This window comes from Canis lupus, chromosome 18 (genome assembly GCF_048164855.1).
Source record: "Canis lupus baileyi chromosome 18, mCanLup2.hap1, whole genome shotgun sequence".
NCBI classification, from domain to species: Eukaryota; Metazoa; Chordata; class Mammalia; order Carnivora; family Canidae; genus Canis; species Canis lupus.
Window position 1 is genome coordinate 37952923 of NC_132855.1, and position 15348 is coordinate 37968270.

General features: G+C 36.0%; 1 protein-coding gene and 1 long non-coding RNA gene across 4 annotated transcripts in view; one reads left to right on the top strand and one right to left on the bottom strand.

Annotated features, from left to right (window-relative positions):
* Nucleotides 1-15348, top strand: part of COL28A1 (collagen type XXVIII alpha 1 chain) — a 162291-nt gene that overhangs the window by 50278 nt on the left and 96665 nt on the right. For both annotated transcript variants that reach the window (XM_072784046.1, XM_072784047.1), the window contains 3 exons: nucleotides 5434-5502; nucleotides 8769-8837; nucleotides 12472-12540. In XM_072784046.1, the coding sequence (XP_072640147.1) occupies nucleotides 5434-5502; nucleotides 8769-8837; nucleotides 12472-12540 (207 nt within the window). The remainder of the gene's footprint in view (nucleotides 1-5433; nucleotides 5503-8768; nucleotides 8838-12471; nucleotides 12541-15348) is intronic.
* LOC140608994 (uncharacterized) overlaps nucleotides 6327-15348 on the bottom strand; it is a 128773-nt gene continuing 119751 nt past the window's right edge. For both annotated transcript variants that reach the window (XR_012010995.1, XR_012010996.1), the window contains exon 3: nucleotides 6327-6441. This is a non-coding gene — a long non-coding RNA (uncharacterized lncRNA). The remainder of the gene's footprint in view (nucleotides 6442-15348) is intronic.

Here is a 15348-nt window from a genome sequence, read left to right on the forward strand (position 1 = left end):
TTAACCACTAAAAGATGTATGCATCCTCATGTTCATTGCTATTTACAATAGCCAATATAGGGAACCAAACGGAATGGTCGTTAATAGGTAAATGGGTAAAGAAGTTGTTGGGGTACCTGGGTGGCTAAATTGTTTAATCGTCTGCCCACAGTCCTGAGATTGAGCTCTGCATCAGGCTCCCTGCTTGGTGGAGAGCCTGCTTCTTCTCCCTCTTCTACCGCTCTCCCTGCTTGTGTGCACTCCTTTTCTCTCTCTGTCAAATAAATTAAAAAAAAAAAATCTTAAAAAAAAAGAAATTATCTCTGTCTATACATATCTCATGTCTCACAATATATATAATTATATATAATATATATAATGGATTACTACTGGATATATATAGGAAAGTGGGTTACTATTCAGTCATAAAAAAGAATGAAGTCTTGCCATTTGCCATTTTCAACAACATGGTGGATGGACTTTGAGGACATGATACTAACTGAAATAAGTCAGACAGAGAAAGGCAAATACCATATGGTCTCTCTTATATGTGGAACCTTAAAAACAAACAAACAAACAAACAAAAAAACAAAAAAACACAAACCAATCGCATAGATAGAGAGAACAGACAAATTTAATTTTATATCTATATTCTATAAACGGACACATAGAAATAAAAATGTAAAATATAATAGCATTTATAGTCATTAAAAATAGAAATACTTGGGTATAAATCTAATAAAAATATATAGGACTTGCATCCTAAACACTGCAAAACACTGATGAAAGAAATAAAAGAATATTGAATAAATTGAGAGACACACCATGTTCATGGATTGAAGACTTGACAGCATAAAGCTGTCAATCTCCTTAAATTGATTTAAGGTTTAATGCAAGTCTTTGTAAATATCTCAGTAAGATTTTTGTTATAGATATGGATGAGATTATTTTAAAATTTATATAGAAAGTCAAAGGAGCCAGATTAGTTAAAAGCAATTTTCAAAAAGAAAAATAAAGTTGAAGAAAGTGTTTTATTCACGTAGCTCTAGTAATCAAGATTGTGCAGATCTGGAGAATTGTAAAAACACGATCAGTGGAATAGAATAGAGAACCCAGGCATGGACCCACATACTGATTTTTTTTTATAAAAATGCAAAAACAATTCAATGAAGGAAGCATAACTTTTCAACAAATGGTGCTGAACCAATTGGATATCCATACACACAAAAAACTGAACCTCAACTTAAGTAAGTTTCACACACACCTTATAAAAAAGGAACTCAACATGGCTCAGACTTAAGTGTGAAATATAAGACTATAAAACTTTTGAAATAAACATGAGGGAAAATTTTTGGGACCTACTGCTTAGTGAAGATTTCTTAGACATGTCACAAAAAACATGATCCAAAAAAGAAAAAAATTGATTAGTTGGACTCATGGACAGTGAAAGTGTTTGTCCTGTAACTCTGTTAAAAGGGTGAAAAGAAAAGCTACTGACCAGGAGAAAGTATTTGCAAACCACACATCTGACAAAGGATTTATATTAAAACTGTATAAAGAGCCCTCAAAATTTAATATTAAAAAAATCTAACTAGAAAGCACCTACGTATAAGAATATGTGTGTGTATTTTTATATACACATGCGTGTATGCATATATCTACATGTATGTATATATGGTTATTGAACTTTCAAGAAAAGATTTTATATATTTGAGAAAGAGAGCATGTGCACGAGCCAGGGAAGGGCCAGAGGGACAAGCAGACTCCCCACTGAGCACAGAACCCAATAGGGACCCAGTGTGGCTGTTGTGCGCTTCATGCACCTGTTGGCACCCGATGTAGGGATGGATCCCAGGACTCTGAGATCATGACCTGAGCCGACGTCAGATGCCTAACCAACTAAGCCACTCAGGTGCCCCTGGTTATTGAACTTTTAAGATGTGCTTTTAGCTAACAAGCTTGAAATGTCATCAGTATTGGTATCTGATCCTAAAAATAATATACTGACCATAGGCTTTTTTTTTTTTTTTAAGAGAGAGAGTGTGCACGGGGGTAGGAGGTGTAGAGGGGCAGAGAGAGAGAGTGAATCTTAAGCAGGGTCTGTGCCCAGCACAGAGCCTAGCTTTACGCGGAGATCTCAGCTCTAATTCTGTCCTCATTTTCCATTGAGTGAGCCAAAATCCTTGCTCCCAGTTCTCTTAGATTTTCTAGACTTATTTCCACCAAACAACCACACTCTTCACCCAGGATGGCCATAGCATCAGTTCTATGTTCCACTCTCCTTTTGTTTTGGAGCCCTGTGACTTCAGCTATGCCTTTAAAATTCGTATTAAAGAAAAATTTGTATTACTTGCCTTTTTGTTTGTAGCTAGAGAGTTTTCACAATACTGCCAGGATATGAAGTTCTTGTTTGTTTGCTTTCTAAGCCACAATTATACAAGTTAGAGTAACACTATGAAGTCTGTGGTTTAATTGGGAACTGAAATCATAACAAAGGTGGGGCAGATCACAATGTATGAAAATGTTTTGCACCAAAATATCATAATAAAAACCCAACATTGTGAGTTTTTGAATTATTTAGAAGTAACATAGAGACTTACTTTGGGACTGAAAAATTCTGCAAAGGTCCTTTTTGTTTGTTTCTTTGTCTAAATGATTTCAAGTGATTTTGGGTTTTTACTTTTTTGTACAAGTATATTCAGAGCACTATTAGTAAAAAAATACTTCCTGATGTACAACTATAAATGCTGTGAGGTTAAAAAATTACATGGTACTGTTTGAATACTATGGGCAATTTTTATTATTATTTAGCATATTTATTTTTAATGCTTGCAATGTATGTTAAAACCACTTTTATTGACTATCCACACTAGTGAGATCATAAAGAAAAATATAAGATAATGGATAATCACATTTTATTTCATTAATGTCTCAAATAAAGCATGTCACTGGTCAGACTATGTTAACTGATAATTAGATTCCTCCATTATTTTTTTATTAGTGGCATTCATGAGAAGTCAGATAAGTGTGCCATAATTATAATTGGTCCTCATGGCTTTTGAAAAGGACACTGTGAGTTTTTTATAGAGGTATTTCTGTCTTTTAAAAATAATCCATGAGTACTGTCATAATAAAGTGCAGTTCATCTAACCAAAGTACCTGCTCTTTCTCTTAACCAAGAACTCATCTTCCATTCTGTTAAGCTGGAAAATAGGAGAATGTACTGATGATGTGGGATATTACTCCAACAGTTTATAGTAATTAAACCTTAGATCACTGCTTTTTAAAATTCCTTTAAGTGACTACTCATGAGTATTTGTCCTCTGTTCTCAGCAGATTGGAACACATGGCTCCTCAAAGCCATCACTCTCACCTTGGCTGGTATACTCTAGAAATGCAGGAATGGAAGGAGGGTTCAGTGCTTATGCTGTGCAGCAGTCCTCTCTCCATATTGCCTACTGTAAACCATTTGCTTGAGGCTACTTTATTCCTAAATATGCCACGAAAGGATATTCTTCATAATCACAAGATTCAAGTAAAATAATTTTGATAGTGATAGCCAACATTTATTGAGTGCTCAGTATATGAGAGCTTTAAGTGTCTCTGTCCTAACCCTTAGAGTAATACCTATAGTTGATGTAGGTACATACTGTTGCTATCACCATTATGATAAGGATGCTGAACTTTAGAGAGATTAAAATCTTTGTTGAAGATCACACTGCTAACACACAGCAGAGCTAGGACTTGAACCTCCATCTGGATGACACCATAATATGCCTTCAATTATTGTGAAAGACTGTAAGCTCTATGAGACAAGGGAGCAGGTCTGTCTGCTATTCCCAGAATTTAGCACAGTGCCTTGCACCCACTAGGTCAGTATTTGCTGAATGAATGGGAAAAATTTGAGTGAGCTGGAAAAAGACTTCTTTGCATTTAATGTAAATTGTGCTATTTTCATTTGTTTCATCATTGGGAAAGAGGAATAATTTGTTGAATTTTTGTTGTTGTTGTTAAATTACGTGATGTTAGCTAGGCACTTGCCTTTTTAGTTTGCAATCTAGTTTTCATGCTTATATTTATTTTTTCCCCTAGTTAATTGCTCTAGCATTAGAGCGAGCTGTCATGGATATTAGTGCTTTGATTAAGGTCTCAGGTTGTTAAAAGTTAGGTTTCCCATAAGCAGAGCAATTTAAATTGAATTAAATGTTAGCTTTTTCCTTTAATTAAAGTCTTTACGAAATTGGTGATGCATAAATTCTGAAGGAGGATGTCTTTTAAAATATATAATATTAGGGAAAGGCAAAAAAATTAAACACGGGGTACAGTTGGTTTTCTTGTTTACAACTCTCTAGTCACTGATTAGCAAATGCTGCCTCCTACTTCTGCTACCAGGCTTCAGGAGACAGTGCCTCTCAAATTACTCTGGCTTATTGCATTCGGAGCACCCAGATGGTTCAGTGTCTGCAGTGTGCTGGCTTTGGAGTTTCTGGGCAACTCAGTAGACTTTATTCTATCTTAGGTTCACTTCCCTGCCAAGCAAGCCCTAATTATCTTTTTAGATCTATTAGGGGAAAAGCTTCAGTTTGTGCTTCTAAGATTCTTGTTAGTTTCTTTTCTGCTTTGTTGCCTTCTGGCCAAGAATAAAGACAGGGAAAATTCTTGCCTTTTTAAAATTCCAACTTCAAGTGAGTATCTTGCTGTTGTCTTTTATTTTTCAATTAGTGTGTTTCAAGCCAGTCCACTTCAAAGCTTGAAACTGTGTTGTTTTTCTTTCCTTCTATGAGAAATCTTCACCTGATTTCCCAAGTGCCTTTCTGAGCAAAAGCTACCTGGACTTCTTAATTTGAATCACTGAGATCAAAAACCATGCTTCCCCTGAAAGATGCTATTGAGATTCCTATTTGCACATAAACCTCCAGTGGATTCCAGCAGTCCTTGAAAAAATACAAGTTTGAATCCAAATGTATCAGGATAGAAATTAAAACATGTGTAAACAGAATTCAATGTTTTAAAGCAGCTGTGCCGTGATTTCTTCACAGAGGTCTCCTGATATTTTTCTTTCTTTTTTTCCCCCCAATATTTTTCAGTTGTGTAATCACTGCAACTTTCTCCAGACCACAGAGTCCTAGATTTTTAGACTTTCCTCATAGGATTTATTTCCTAATCCTTATTCTGAATCATCACTTAATTTCCGTTTTCCCCTAATTTGAGGACACTGGGATAGAACATCTTCTACCAATCAACTGGAATGAGTAATACAAAGGGAATATTATTCTTCACAACTCTATGATTCTACTGATCAGTATAGAGTTTGCTAGAAGGAGTCCCACCACCGCATGCCTGTGTGAATCAAGATATGACCATATCTTCCTTCCTTCTCCCTTCTCTCTCCACCCCTCCCACTCTCTCTTTCCTGCTCATTTCCTGCTCCTCATCCTCTCTTCTCCTCAACAGGGTCCCCGTGGTCCTGAGGGAGCACCAGGAGAGAGGGGCTTACCAGGAGAAGGATTTCCAGGGCCAAAGGTAACAATACATTCTGGGCTATGAAAAAAGTGCTTTGCCTTGCATGGTCATGATTTACAACTTTAAAAAATGTGTCCTAGCCATGATCAGAAGTCGAAGATATTTTCCTGACCATCTTCACCCTACCTAAAGGAAGCAATATGTAAATTTTCCCTTGACATGAAACTGTAGTGAAATTTGCAATTATAAGTAACTAATTAACAGATTTTACTTGATAGAATTATTGCATGTGAAATGAGAAAACTCTCATAGTTTGTAGTCATTCAAGCAAAGTGATAAAAAGCATCTTTATGCCCAAAAGTTATTGAGCATAGCTTCGACAGAACTTTACTTGCAGCTTTGTTTTGTGAAACATAGATAAGAAACTAATAAACCAATGTGTAATCATATTGTCATTAGTATAATAAGAAAGAAAATATGATGGAAGGGGAGGAGGGCAGGGGGTGGGGGTGACTGGGTGGCGGGCACTGAGGGGGGCACTTGATGGGATGAGCACTGGGTGTTATTCTGTATGTTGGCAAATTGAACACCAATAAAAAATAGATTTATTTTTAAAAAAAAGAAAGAAAATATGTGTGGGAGGACAGAACTGGAATTACCTTGTTATCATAAGGAGTAAAATGCTATGAAAAGTATCTTTTACCTGGCAATTGAGATTTTATTTTATTTTATTTTTTTAAATTTTTATTTATTTATGATAGTCACACAGAGAGAGAGAGAGGCAGAGACATAGGCAGAGGGAGAAGCAGGCTCCATGCACCAGGAGCCCGATGTGGGATTCAATCCCGGGTCTCCAGGATTGCGCCCTGGGCCAAAGGCAGGCGCTAAACCGCTGCGCCACCCAGGGTTCCCGCAATTGAGATTTTAAATGTTTCTACTGCTCCCATGTATAATTCTTGGTGCTCCAGTTCCTCTGGATCACGGGTTGGCAAGCTTTTTCTGTAAAGGGCCAGAAAATAAATATTTTAGGCTGTGTGAGCAGTATGGTATCCGTCACAATGATTTAACCTCTGCTGGTGTAGTATGAAAGCAGTCATCAACTAAGTATAAGTGAGTGAGTGTGGCTGTATTCCAATAAAGCTTTATTTACATAAAAACAAGCAGGGGGCCAGGTTTAGCCAATGGGCTATAGTTTGCTGACCCCTAGTCTAGGCTGTTTATCCACCATCTACCAAAGGCCACACAGAAAATGATTTTCCAACTTTGGGCAGCATCAACAAAATTTCATAGTAAGCAAGAATACATTTTCAGGGTCCTTTTTCCTTCTTTTCTAAATTATTTCCCCCAAACACACATGCATGCATACACATACCACCCAGAGAAGCAGATGCTGTTTTCTAAGTATCTAAGAACTTCCATTTCTGCTATTTGGTAAGGTCACCAAGATCTGGCCTTCTCATCCCAGCCTCATGCTATAAAATATCATCTCCTTCTTAGCCTCCTCCACCAGAATCAAAATTCTATTGTCTGTGAGTAACCTAAATTTCAACTAGAGAAAAAAAATCAATTCGTTACAACCTAATTCTTACTAAGTTGTGAGTGACTGCTGAGTTGAATTTTAAGAGGCCCTCATTAACTCATAAACTTATTTTGGCATAATCAATGGAAATCATTTGTAAGATAAAGGGGACATTACTAAAGCCCTAACCTAACCAGAGTATCACTATCAGAAGACAGACCAGCAGTTTAGTGCTACATTTTAGAAATTTTTAAAATACATAATTTCTTGAATTTTTTGGCATATACTCAATTTCTGTTTATAAATAGTCCAAACAACCTGGGAAATTCAAATAGCCAGGGTTATTTCTCTTGAGAGTCTGTGGGGGTTTTTAAGATACATAAGTAAATGAGAAATGAATAAGGGAAATATTAAAAAGCAGGCTGCAGGGCGGGTCTTAGTGACAGGTTCAACTGTATGTTATAATAATATACTTTTATTCATAACAACTCACAGCACTGCATCACCCTGTATCTCTTCACAGAAAGAATACATTATATTCAGGGTTATTTTAGGGTCATCTTATGTAATTTTATTCTGTGGTAGATTTCAGAAAAGCCCATTAATCAGAATACTTCATCCCCCAACCAGCAGGGCCAATGGGAGTTTTCTATATGAGCTACTTGGGGTTAGTTTGTGATGATGTAGAGGTAAAGTGAATAAATTATAAATAAGGAGGGACTTAAAGGTATATTTTCCTGTTTCTTAGGTTTCTTGCACGTGTTCTTTGATTTTACTCTGGGTTAAAAAAACTCATGAAATGAATGCTATTTCTTTTTTTTTTTTTAAATAAAGAGTTTACTTATTTATTCATGAGAAACACAGAGAGAGAGGCAGAGACACAGGCAGAGGGAGAAGCAGGCTCCATGCAGGGAGCCCGACATGGGCCTCGATCCGGGGACCCCAGGATCATGCCATGGACCAAAGGCCGCGCTAAACCGCTGAGCCACCCAGGCTGCCCATGAATGCTATTTCTAATTGATCACATGGTTTATTTTTCACACAAATTCACAAGACGTATGACTTCATTACATACGTAAATTACATTACGACCAGAGCTATCTATATAGGTCATGTGACTTAAAGTACCTTCAAGAAGATTTTCTTTTCTTCTTTTTTAAGATTTTATTTATTTATTCATGAGAGACACAGATAGAGGGAGAGGCAGAGACATAGGCAGAGGGAGAAGCAGGCTCCCTGCAGGAAGCCCAAGGTGGGACTGGATCCCAGGACCCCGGGATTGTACCCTGAGCCAAAGGCAGACATTCAACCGCTGACTACCCAGGCATTACCTCAAGAATATTTTCTATGACTTGTTCTAAAACTAAATTTTCAGTGAATGTTTATAAATTATGATATAAAATGTTTAATAAGTAATTCAATACTAGCAAGTATTCATATACTAATACAAAAGATGAATTTTCATTGTGTGATGGATCTAGTTGCGCAGTGTTAAGGAAATGGAGGATTGATTCTGTTTGTTGTACTGCATGATTAGATAGGTCCTCCATTTCCAGGTATATCTGATTATATCAGGAATGGAGCTTTTCTCCAACTTTAGTGATGCTGTGTACATGTTCTGTTTGGACAGAGTTCTTCCTATCTAAGAGTCATAAAACTAATTATATTTTGTTGCAAGTTACAAATCTTTGGGTCAGCTAGAATTACCCATTTGTAGTGAGTAGTGAATCTGATACTTTGAATGCTTCAACTGTTTTTAAATCCCGATTTTTATTAATATACTAATATTTCTCCCGTATATTTTCAGGGTGAAAAAGGCTCTGAAGGACCAATTGGCCCGCAAGGATTACAAGGCCTGTCAATCAAAGGGGACAAGGTACTGCATATAGGGTATACAATAGGAAAGATGCCAATAAAATATTTTGTTCACTGTTCTTTATGCATGTAGATTTATGAACTGTATTCAACCTGACGACCGTATCATACAGGTATCCAGTTAATTATAAATCAAGTATATGCAAGGTATTTTATTATGTAAGATGAATTATGATTTGAGATATCCTATCATGTGTATTTATACTAACGTCTCGTTTATTTGGGTTTTGACTTCCAGTAAAACTATCTTCAGCTAAGCGGCTTTGAAACCAAACATTAGCAAAACAGACCTCTTCTTATTAAAGAAAATAGTTTTTTAAAATGTATTGACTTGACCCCATTATAGAAAGTGCATGTCCATCCTTATGTGCTCACTCAAATACTATTACTTTAAAATAGAACTAAAATAAGAGAATTTATTTAAGAAAACTAGCATTGATGCCCTCTAACAAGGACCAAGAGGGATCCACATATAGTTGAACAAACTTAGGTTTATAGATTCAGTGCAGTGAGGGAGGCCACATACCACGGGGAACTCATCTATATTCAGTAAGAAGATTAAAGATTTTTTATAGGATTTGGGTTTATGTTAGGCGATTTGGGGAAGTATCTAAGAAAGTAGGAGTTGATTTTGGATTGAATGCTGTTAGGAAGTGAGGTAATTTTAAAACTGGCTATCTTAATGCCTCTTATCTAGGATGTGGGAAAAAATGGAGTCAGGCTTAGCTTTAATTGGTAAAAGAGTAGCAGTCATTCATTTCAGCTAGTATAGGGGGATGTGATCATTTTGCTGGGGATGGGTGATTTGGATGTTGTTGTTTTTGTCTGTGCTCAGACATGACTATGGAGCAGACTTCCTTTTATCTTAGTTCATTACATTGAATGGCCATATCTGACAGTATTCTCTAAAATTGTTTATGTTTAATACCATGGCCTATCTGTCATTGCTTTTCTCTTTCTCATTAGTTACTTGTTTTATTTAAAATAACTGCAGATTATACCCAGATTAGAAGTGTGGTGAGTCTGGTAATAGGAGCTATGGAGGCTGATAAGGTCTTACAGACCAGTGGGAAGGAAAAGCTGCCAGAAGGGGAGAGGATATAAGAAATGTGCAAAAAACAGAGACCTAATATCAATTTGGAGTCAGTTATATGTTAAACTATAAGCATATCATCACATTATATATTAGAATAATAATTTATATTCATTATTATCTTAGGTGTTGTGTTTCAATTTTGAATTACTTATTTCTTTTATTTACTGATAGCTGTCTCGTCTAGGTCTCTGTTTTTAAATAGCAGAGATACTGGTAAATAGTGAGTTATGCAAATTTTAGTTACAATATAATTCTTGTTTCAAATAGTTCAGCTCCAGCTCCAAAATACCCTAACAATATGTAAGTTTTGTTTTTTTTTTTTCCTTTGGAGCAGTAAGAACTGAGCACACCAGTTCTATTGTTTTATAAGTTCAGTAAATTAACTTTTTCAGGTGTTGTTATCATGATATTTGTTTTTACATCTGGAGCTCATACAAAGAAAATACATTGAAATATCAGACAGTATCACATAGTAATTATGAGGCTTTCATCTGCTACTACTGCCTTACTAAATCAATACCATCTTATCTTTCTCTTCCCTCTTTCTTCCTCTCCTATTTTTTTTTATAAATAATACTAGATTCAAGTACTTTGGTGTCTGTAATTCAAGTGATAAGATAAACACCTCTATGATAAGGACTCTCAAAATATGTAATGGGTAAAACACAAGGAAGTAGTTTTGATACAGATATTAAATGTAAATAATAATGCACATAAGAGGATCCTTCTTATGCATTCATTGAATATTTGCAGAATAGTGGTTATGAGTTGGGTTCTGGAGTCAGAGAGAGAGTGAATTTGAATCTTGCCTCTGTCATCAAACAGTTGTGTGACTGAGGCAAGTTACTTAACCTCATCTGGAAAATAGGGATGCCTACCTTTAGAGAGTACTTGTGAGGATTAAGTGAGATAATGCATCAAAAACATTTAGCCCAGTGTCTGCCAAATGACAAGCAATCAAATTTTGTATCAGAATAATCCAGCTTTAAACTAGAACTTGAGTCCATTACATTTTTCCTTCTTAGATATTTATTTAGACTGGGGGTTGACAAAAAGTAAAATACTAAGAAGCATATTCTAGGGCATGTCTTAATGACAAGATAAGGATACTTTATTTATTTAAACAGGTTCCACACCCAGTGTAGAGCCCAATGTGGGGCTTGAACTCACAACACTGTGATCAAGAGTTGGATACCTAATCAACTGAGCCACCCAGGCACCCCATGATATTATATGAACTATGATCTAGTGATATAGTTTTTTTCAAAAAACATTTATCTATCCCAGGCATTGGCAAACTATGGAGCTGGCTGTTATAAAGTGTTTTTAGAAAATAGGCACATCTGTTCAGTTAAGTACTGTCTGTGGCTGCTTCTTCACTACCAAAGCAGCGTTAATTAGTTATGACAGAGACCTCAGTATGGCCCTTAAGAATAATGTTTAGTCTCCAGCTGTTTACGAACAAGTTCATGGATCCTAATGTAGCCTAAATACAATTGACATTTAAATGCCTAAGGCATCTGGCTAGCTCCGTTGGTAGAGCATGTGACTCTTAATCTCAGGGTTGTGAGCTCAAGGCCCACATTGGGCATAGAGTCTTCTTCTAAAAATAAAAAATAAAAAATATATGCGTCTCATTGTGTCCTTGCTGTTCTGGGATGTGCTAGGCATCATCCTCGTACTGGATGTTTGCTCTGCCTGGAATGCTTTTTCTTCTGTTTCTACCTGGTTCATTCCCTTTCATTAGTGAGGCCATCCCTGGACACCTTACACAAAACTATAGCTGTCTCTTCCTTCCCCAATTTATTTTTCTTCTTAGCACTTACCCTTATTCAACATAATATTTATTTTATCTTATTTATTTTGTTTACTATCTTCTGTTTTCCCTACTAAAATGTAAGCTCTGTGAAAACAGAGATTTTTGGCTGTTTAGGTCACTGTTGCTTCCCCAGTGTTTGGAACAATCCCTGGCACATAATGGGCACTCACAAGTATTTGTTGAAAGACACAAAGAATGAATGATTGATAGTGTTCTTCTTACTGATAATTTGTTTTTCAAATTTATTTCAAGGAAGGAAAAGGTGTGATTCTTTAATTTTGTTGCATTTACCTTAAATAATTTCTTAATTTTTAAAATGTATTTTAGCAAGATGTGGAGGGAAAAGGTATTTAGAAAATTTAGAAAAATCCTGATTTTCTTGTACCCTATGAATATTAGGCTTCTAAATATTTCTGTTATGATCCTAACAGGCAGTGTTTGTGTCATTATAATACCCATTTAGGCACTTTTGGTCCTTGTGAGAAAAATGATTGGTAAATATAAACTGGTGCAAATACCAGTTTAGACTACGTAGTGAAAATTTCATTCACTACTTTGGCAAACTTTAACTATACACTGTTTAAAAGAAAGAGAGTTTTCTAACTTTTTATGTTGAACCCTTTTATGGCATAGCTAGATTTCATTTCAGCACAATTCAAGATTAGCAAAGTATGAAAGAATGAGGTTTACGGTTACATTTCTATCTTATTTTCTATACAGGGAGATTTGGGACCTGTGGGACCCCAAGGGCCAATGGGCGTCCCTGGAATTGGGAGTCAAGGGGAACAGGTAATCAAAGCTTTCTCTTTCCCTTCTGTACAGAACATTCTGGCCCAATACTGGTGTTTGTTGAAAGCCAGTTCTGCAAACACCTATGAGTATAATTGATAGTCAAATAGTAATGGAATATACAGCCAAAAGTGAATGTGGGGAAAGAAAAGATGGTTCTGTGAGATTTTACTTTTTAGAACTTCTAAAGATTAAAAAAAACTAACATGTGTGTTTCTTGGAGCTGTGAGTTTTACCATTAATGCCTAGTTAACAAGATAAGAGTTTCAGAGTGATTTTATATTTTTAGTTTTCCTTAGGAGCATTGGTTTATTTATCAGTTGGTGTGCTTGTTTTCCCCTTGAGGCTTTATGAATGATTAAATCTCACTCTCTCCCGATGCTAGTAGAGTAGTATTTCCCACCTCTGAGCCTTGTACCAATCTAAAAAAAGTGTTGAACTTAAAACAAGCACCAGAACCAGAGGTAACCATTTAAATTAAAGAGCACCATTCCTGAATAGAAGCAAATCACAAATTGGGTTTGTTTGTTTGTTTGTTTGTTTGTTCATGAGGGACTCAGAGAGAGAGGCAGAAACATAGGCAGAGGTAGACTTAGGCAGATGGAGCCTGATGTGGGACTCAATCCCAGGACCCTGGGATCATGACCTGAACCAAAAGCACTCAACCACTGAGCCATGCAGGTGCCCCTACAGACTGGGTTTATAAATGACATTTGGCTTCTCTTGGTCAGAAGGAAGGAAAGCTCTCTGAAGATGTCCACATTCGTGGCTTAACTGCTTCCAAAATCTTCTGACCATAACTTTTGGAAAAGCTGGACAATTTTATTAGATTTAAATAATATAAAGATAATGTAATAGCACTATCTACCTATAGAATCTCATTTAATCAAAGTGATGAACAAATCCAACTTTATGCTAACTGTCCTCCTGCGTAGAAAGTAGCCAATCGGTTTAAGATTTATGATTAAGGTTTGAATTATTCTGTTGCCTAGAGAAAGAATAGTGCTTCCCTTATCTAGGAGAGTGGGAAAAGAGAATAAAAAAAGAAAGAATTCCAAATCTCATTGTTGACATTAGAATTTATTTCTAACCATCTGGAAATTATTATTTTTTTTAAGATTTTATTGATTTATTTGAGAGACAGAAGGAGAGTACAGAGGGAGAGTAAAAGGCAGAAGTAGGCTCTCTGCTGAACAGGGAACTTGATATAGGGCTCTATCCTAGGACCCTGAGATAATGACCTAAGCTGAAGGTAGATGCTTAAGTGACTGAGCCACCCAGGTGCCCCCCACCCCCACGTCTTGAAATTAATTAGTATTTTGTTGTTGTTAATCCAAGCAACAGCAAAGTTGGATATTACTCCTTTTCCCATTTCCTTTCTCTTGGTAGCGATCCTAGTGTAATACATTAGGAGGATTAAGATGCAGGAAAAGCAAAGATAAGTCTGTATATAAGTGTTTAGATAATAATTAAGAGCTGGATATTTTGATTACACCAGAACTATGGTTTGACTACAGCACTGGGCAGTCTCAAACTTTGTAGTTTATTTGCTGGTTTCAGACAGGCTTACATTCTGATCCTGGAAGGGGCTGGACAGTCCTAGTTCTGGGTGTTGTGGTCCTGGTGCTAAAAATGAGGTTCAAAGAAAGCCAAATCTTTCCAAATGGCCTGTGAGTTCTGGACCTCCCACCAGCAACTTCCTGTTGCCTTTAATGCTGGTTCTTGGTGGGCGTTGTTGTTCTTTAGCTTAAAAGAAAATCTCTTTGACTTCTTTTGTCTCCTCACCCCTTTCTCTCAAAATTTTCAAGAGAAAGAACTTTTAAGGTAGATGTCCATACGGAGCTGACTCTGCATAGGAGACTGAATAGAATGTGTTATTTGTAAACTGCTTTGAACAAGAAAGGAATTTGATTGCTCTTTTAAGACAAATGATTTAAAGCCTACTTAAATGTAACCTCTATTTATACAGTTGTTCATTTTTCTTCTCCTTAATTTAACATGTTTACCCACTGAATTACTGTTATTATTACATCTTCCTAATTCTCTTACAGAAATGAATTTCCCCAATCATCTGTTTTTGGGAGAACTCCTGGTTTCAGGAACATGTTGATAATACTTCTCAAATGACCTGCAGATTTTCATGAAATGTTTGGAGGCTTGTCCACATTAACTGTCATAAATTGGAGTGAAAATACCAAATAACCACATTTACACATGTGCAAACATATATGGTGGATCTTTTTGAATTTTCTAGTTCCTTGTCACATATCATCCAACTTGTAGATTATTCTAGAAGAGTCCTTTTGCATCCTTCTCATAATAACCTTAGCTTTCTTAAACTGTTTAGACTGCTTCATCTTCATTAACCAGAGAAAATGATATTTATAGTTAAAAGACAAACAAGCAGTTGTGTCATCCAGCTGGAGAAAAGGGGATACTACTTAAAATAAAAAAATCATGTATCTGTAGCCATTATTTACACAATCATAACTTGTGGGGTGTAAGCAAAACAAAATTTTAGTTTTTCTTCATCAACTGTTTAAATATTTTTTGGTGAGGAAAGTTTTTTCTTTTTCTTACTGCAGGAAGAAATTATCAATGAGCTACAAACTTTTCATATTACTTTTAGGTAATAACAAGTCATAGTGTCACCTCTAGGTTGTAAATCACAGTTTTAATTGAGTAATAAAAATTATTCAGTCAGTATATTAATTTTCCTTTTAATCTTCATTTATCTGATATGAGCTATAGAGAAAACCTATGATCTGTGAGAAGAAACATGCTTCTTATCCCTCCCAGGCTGAATCA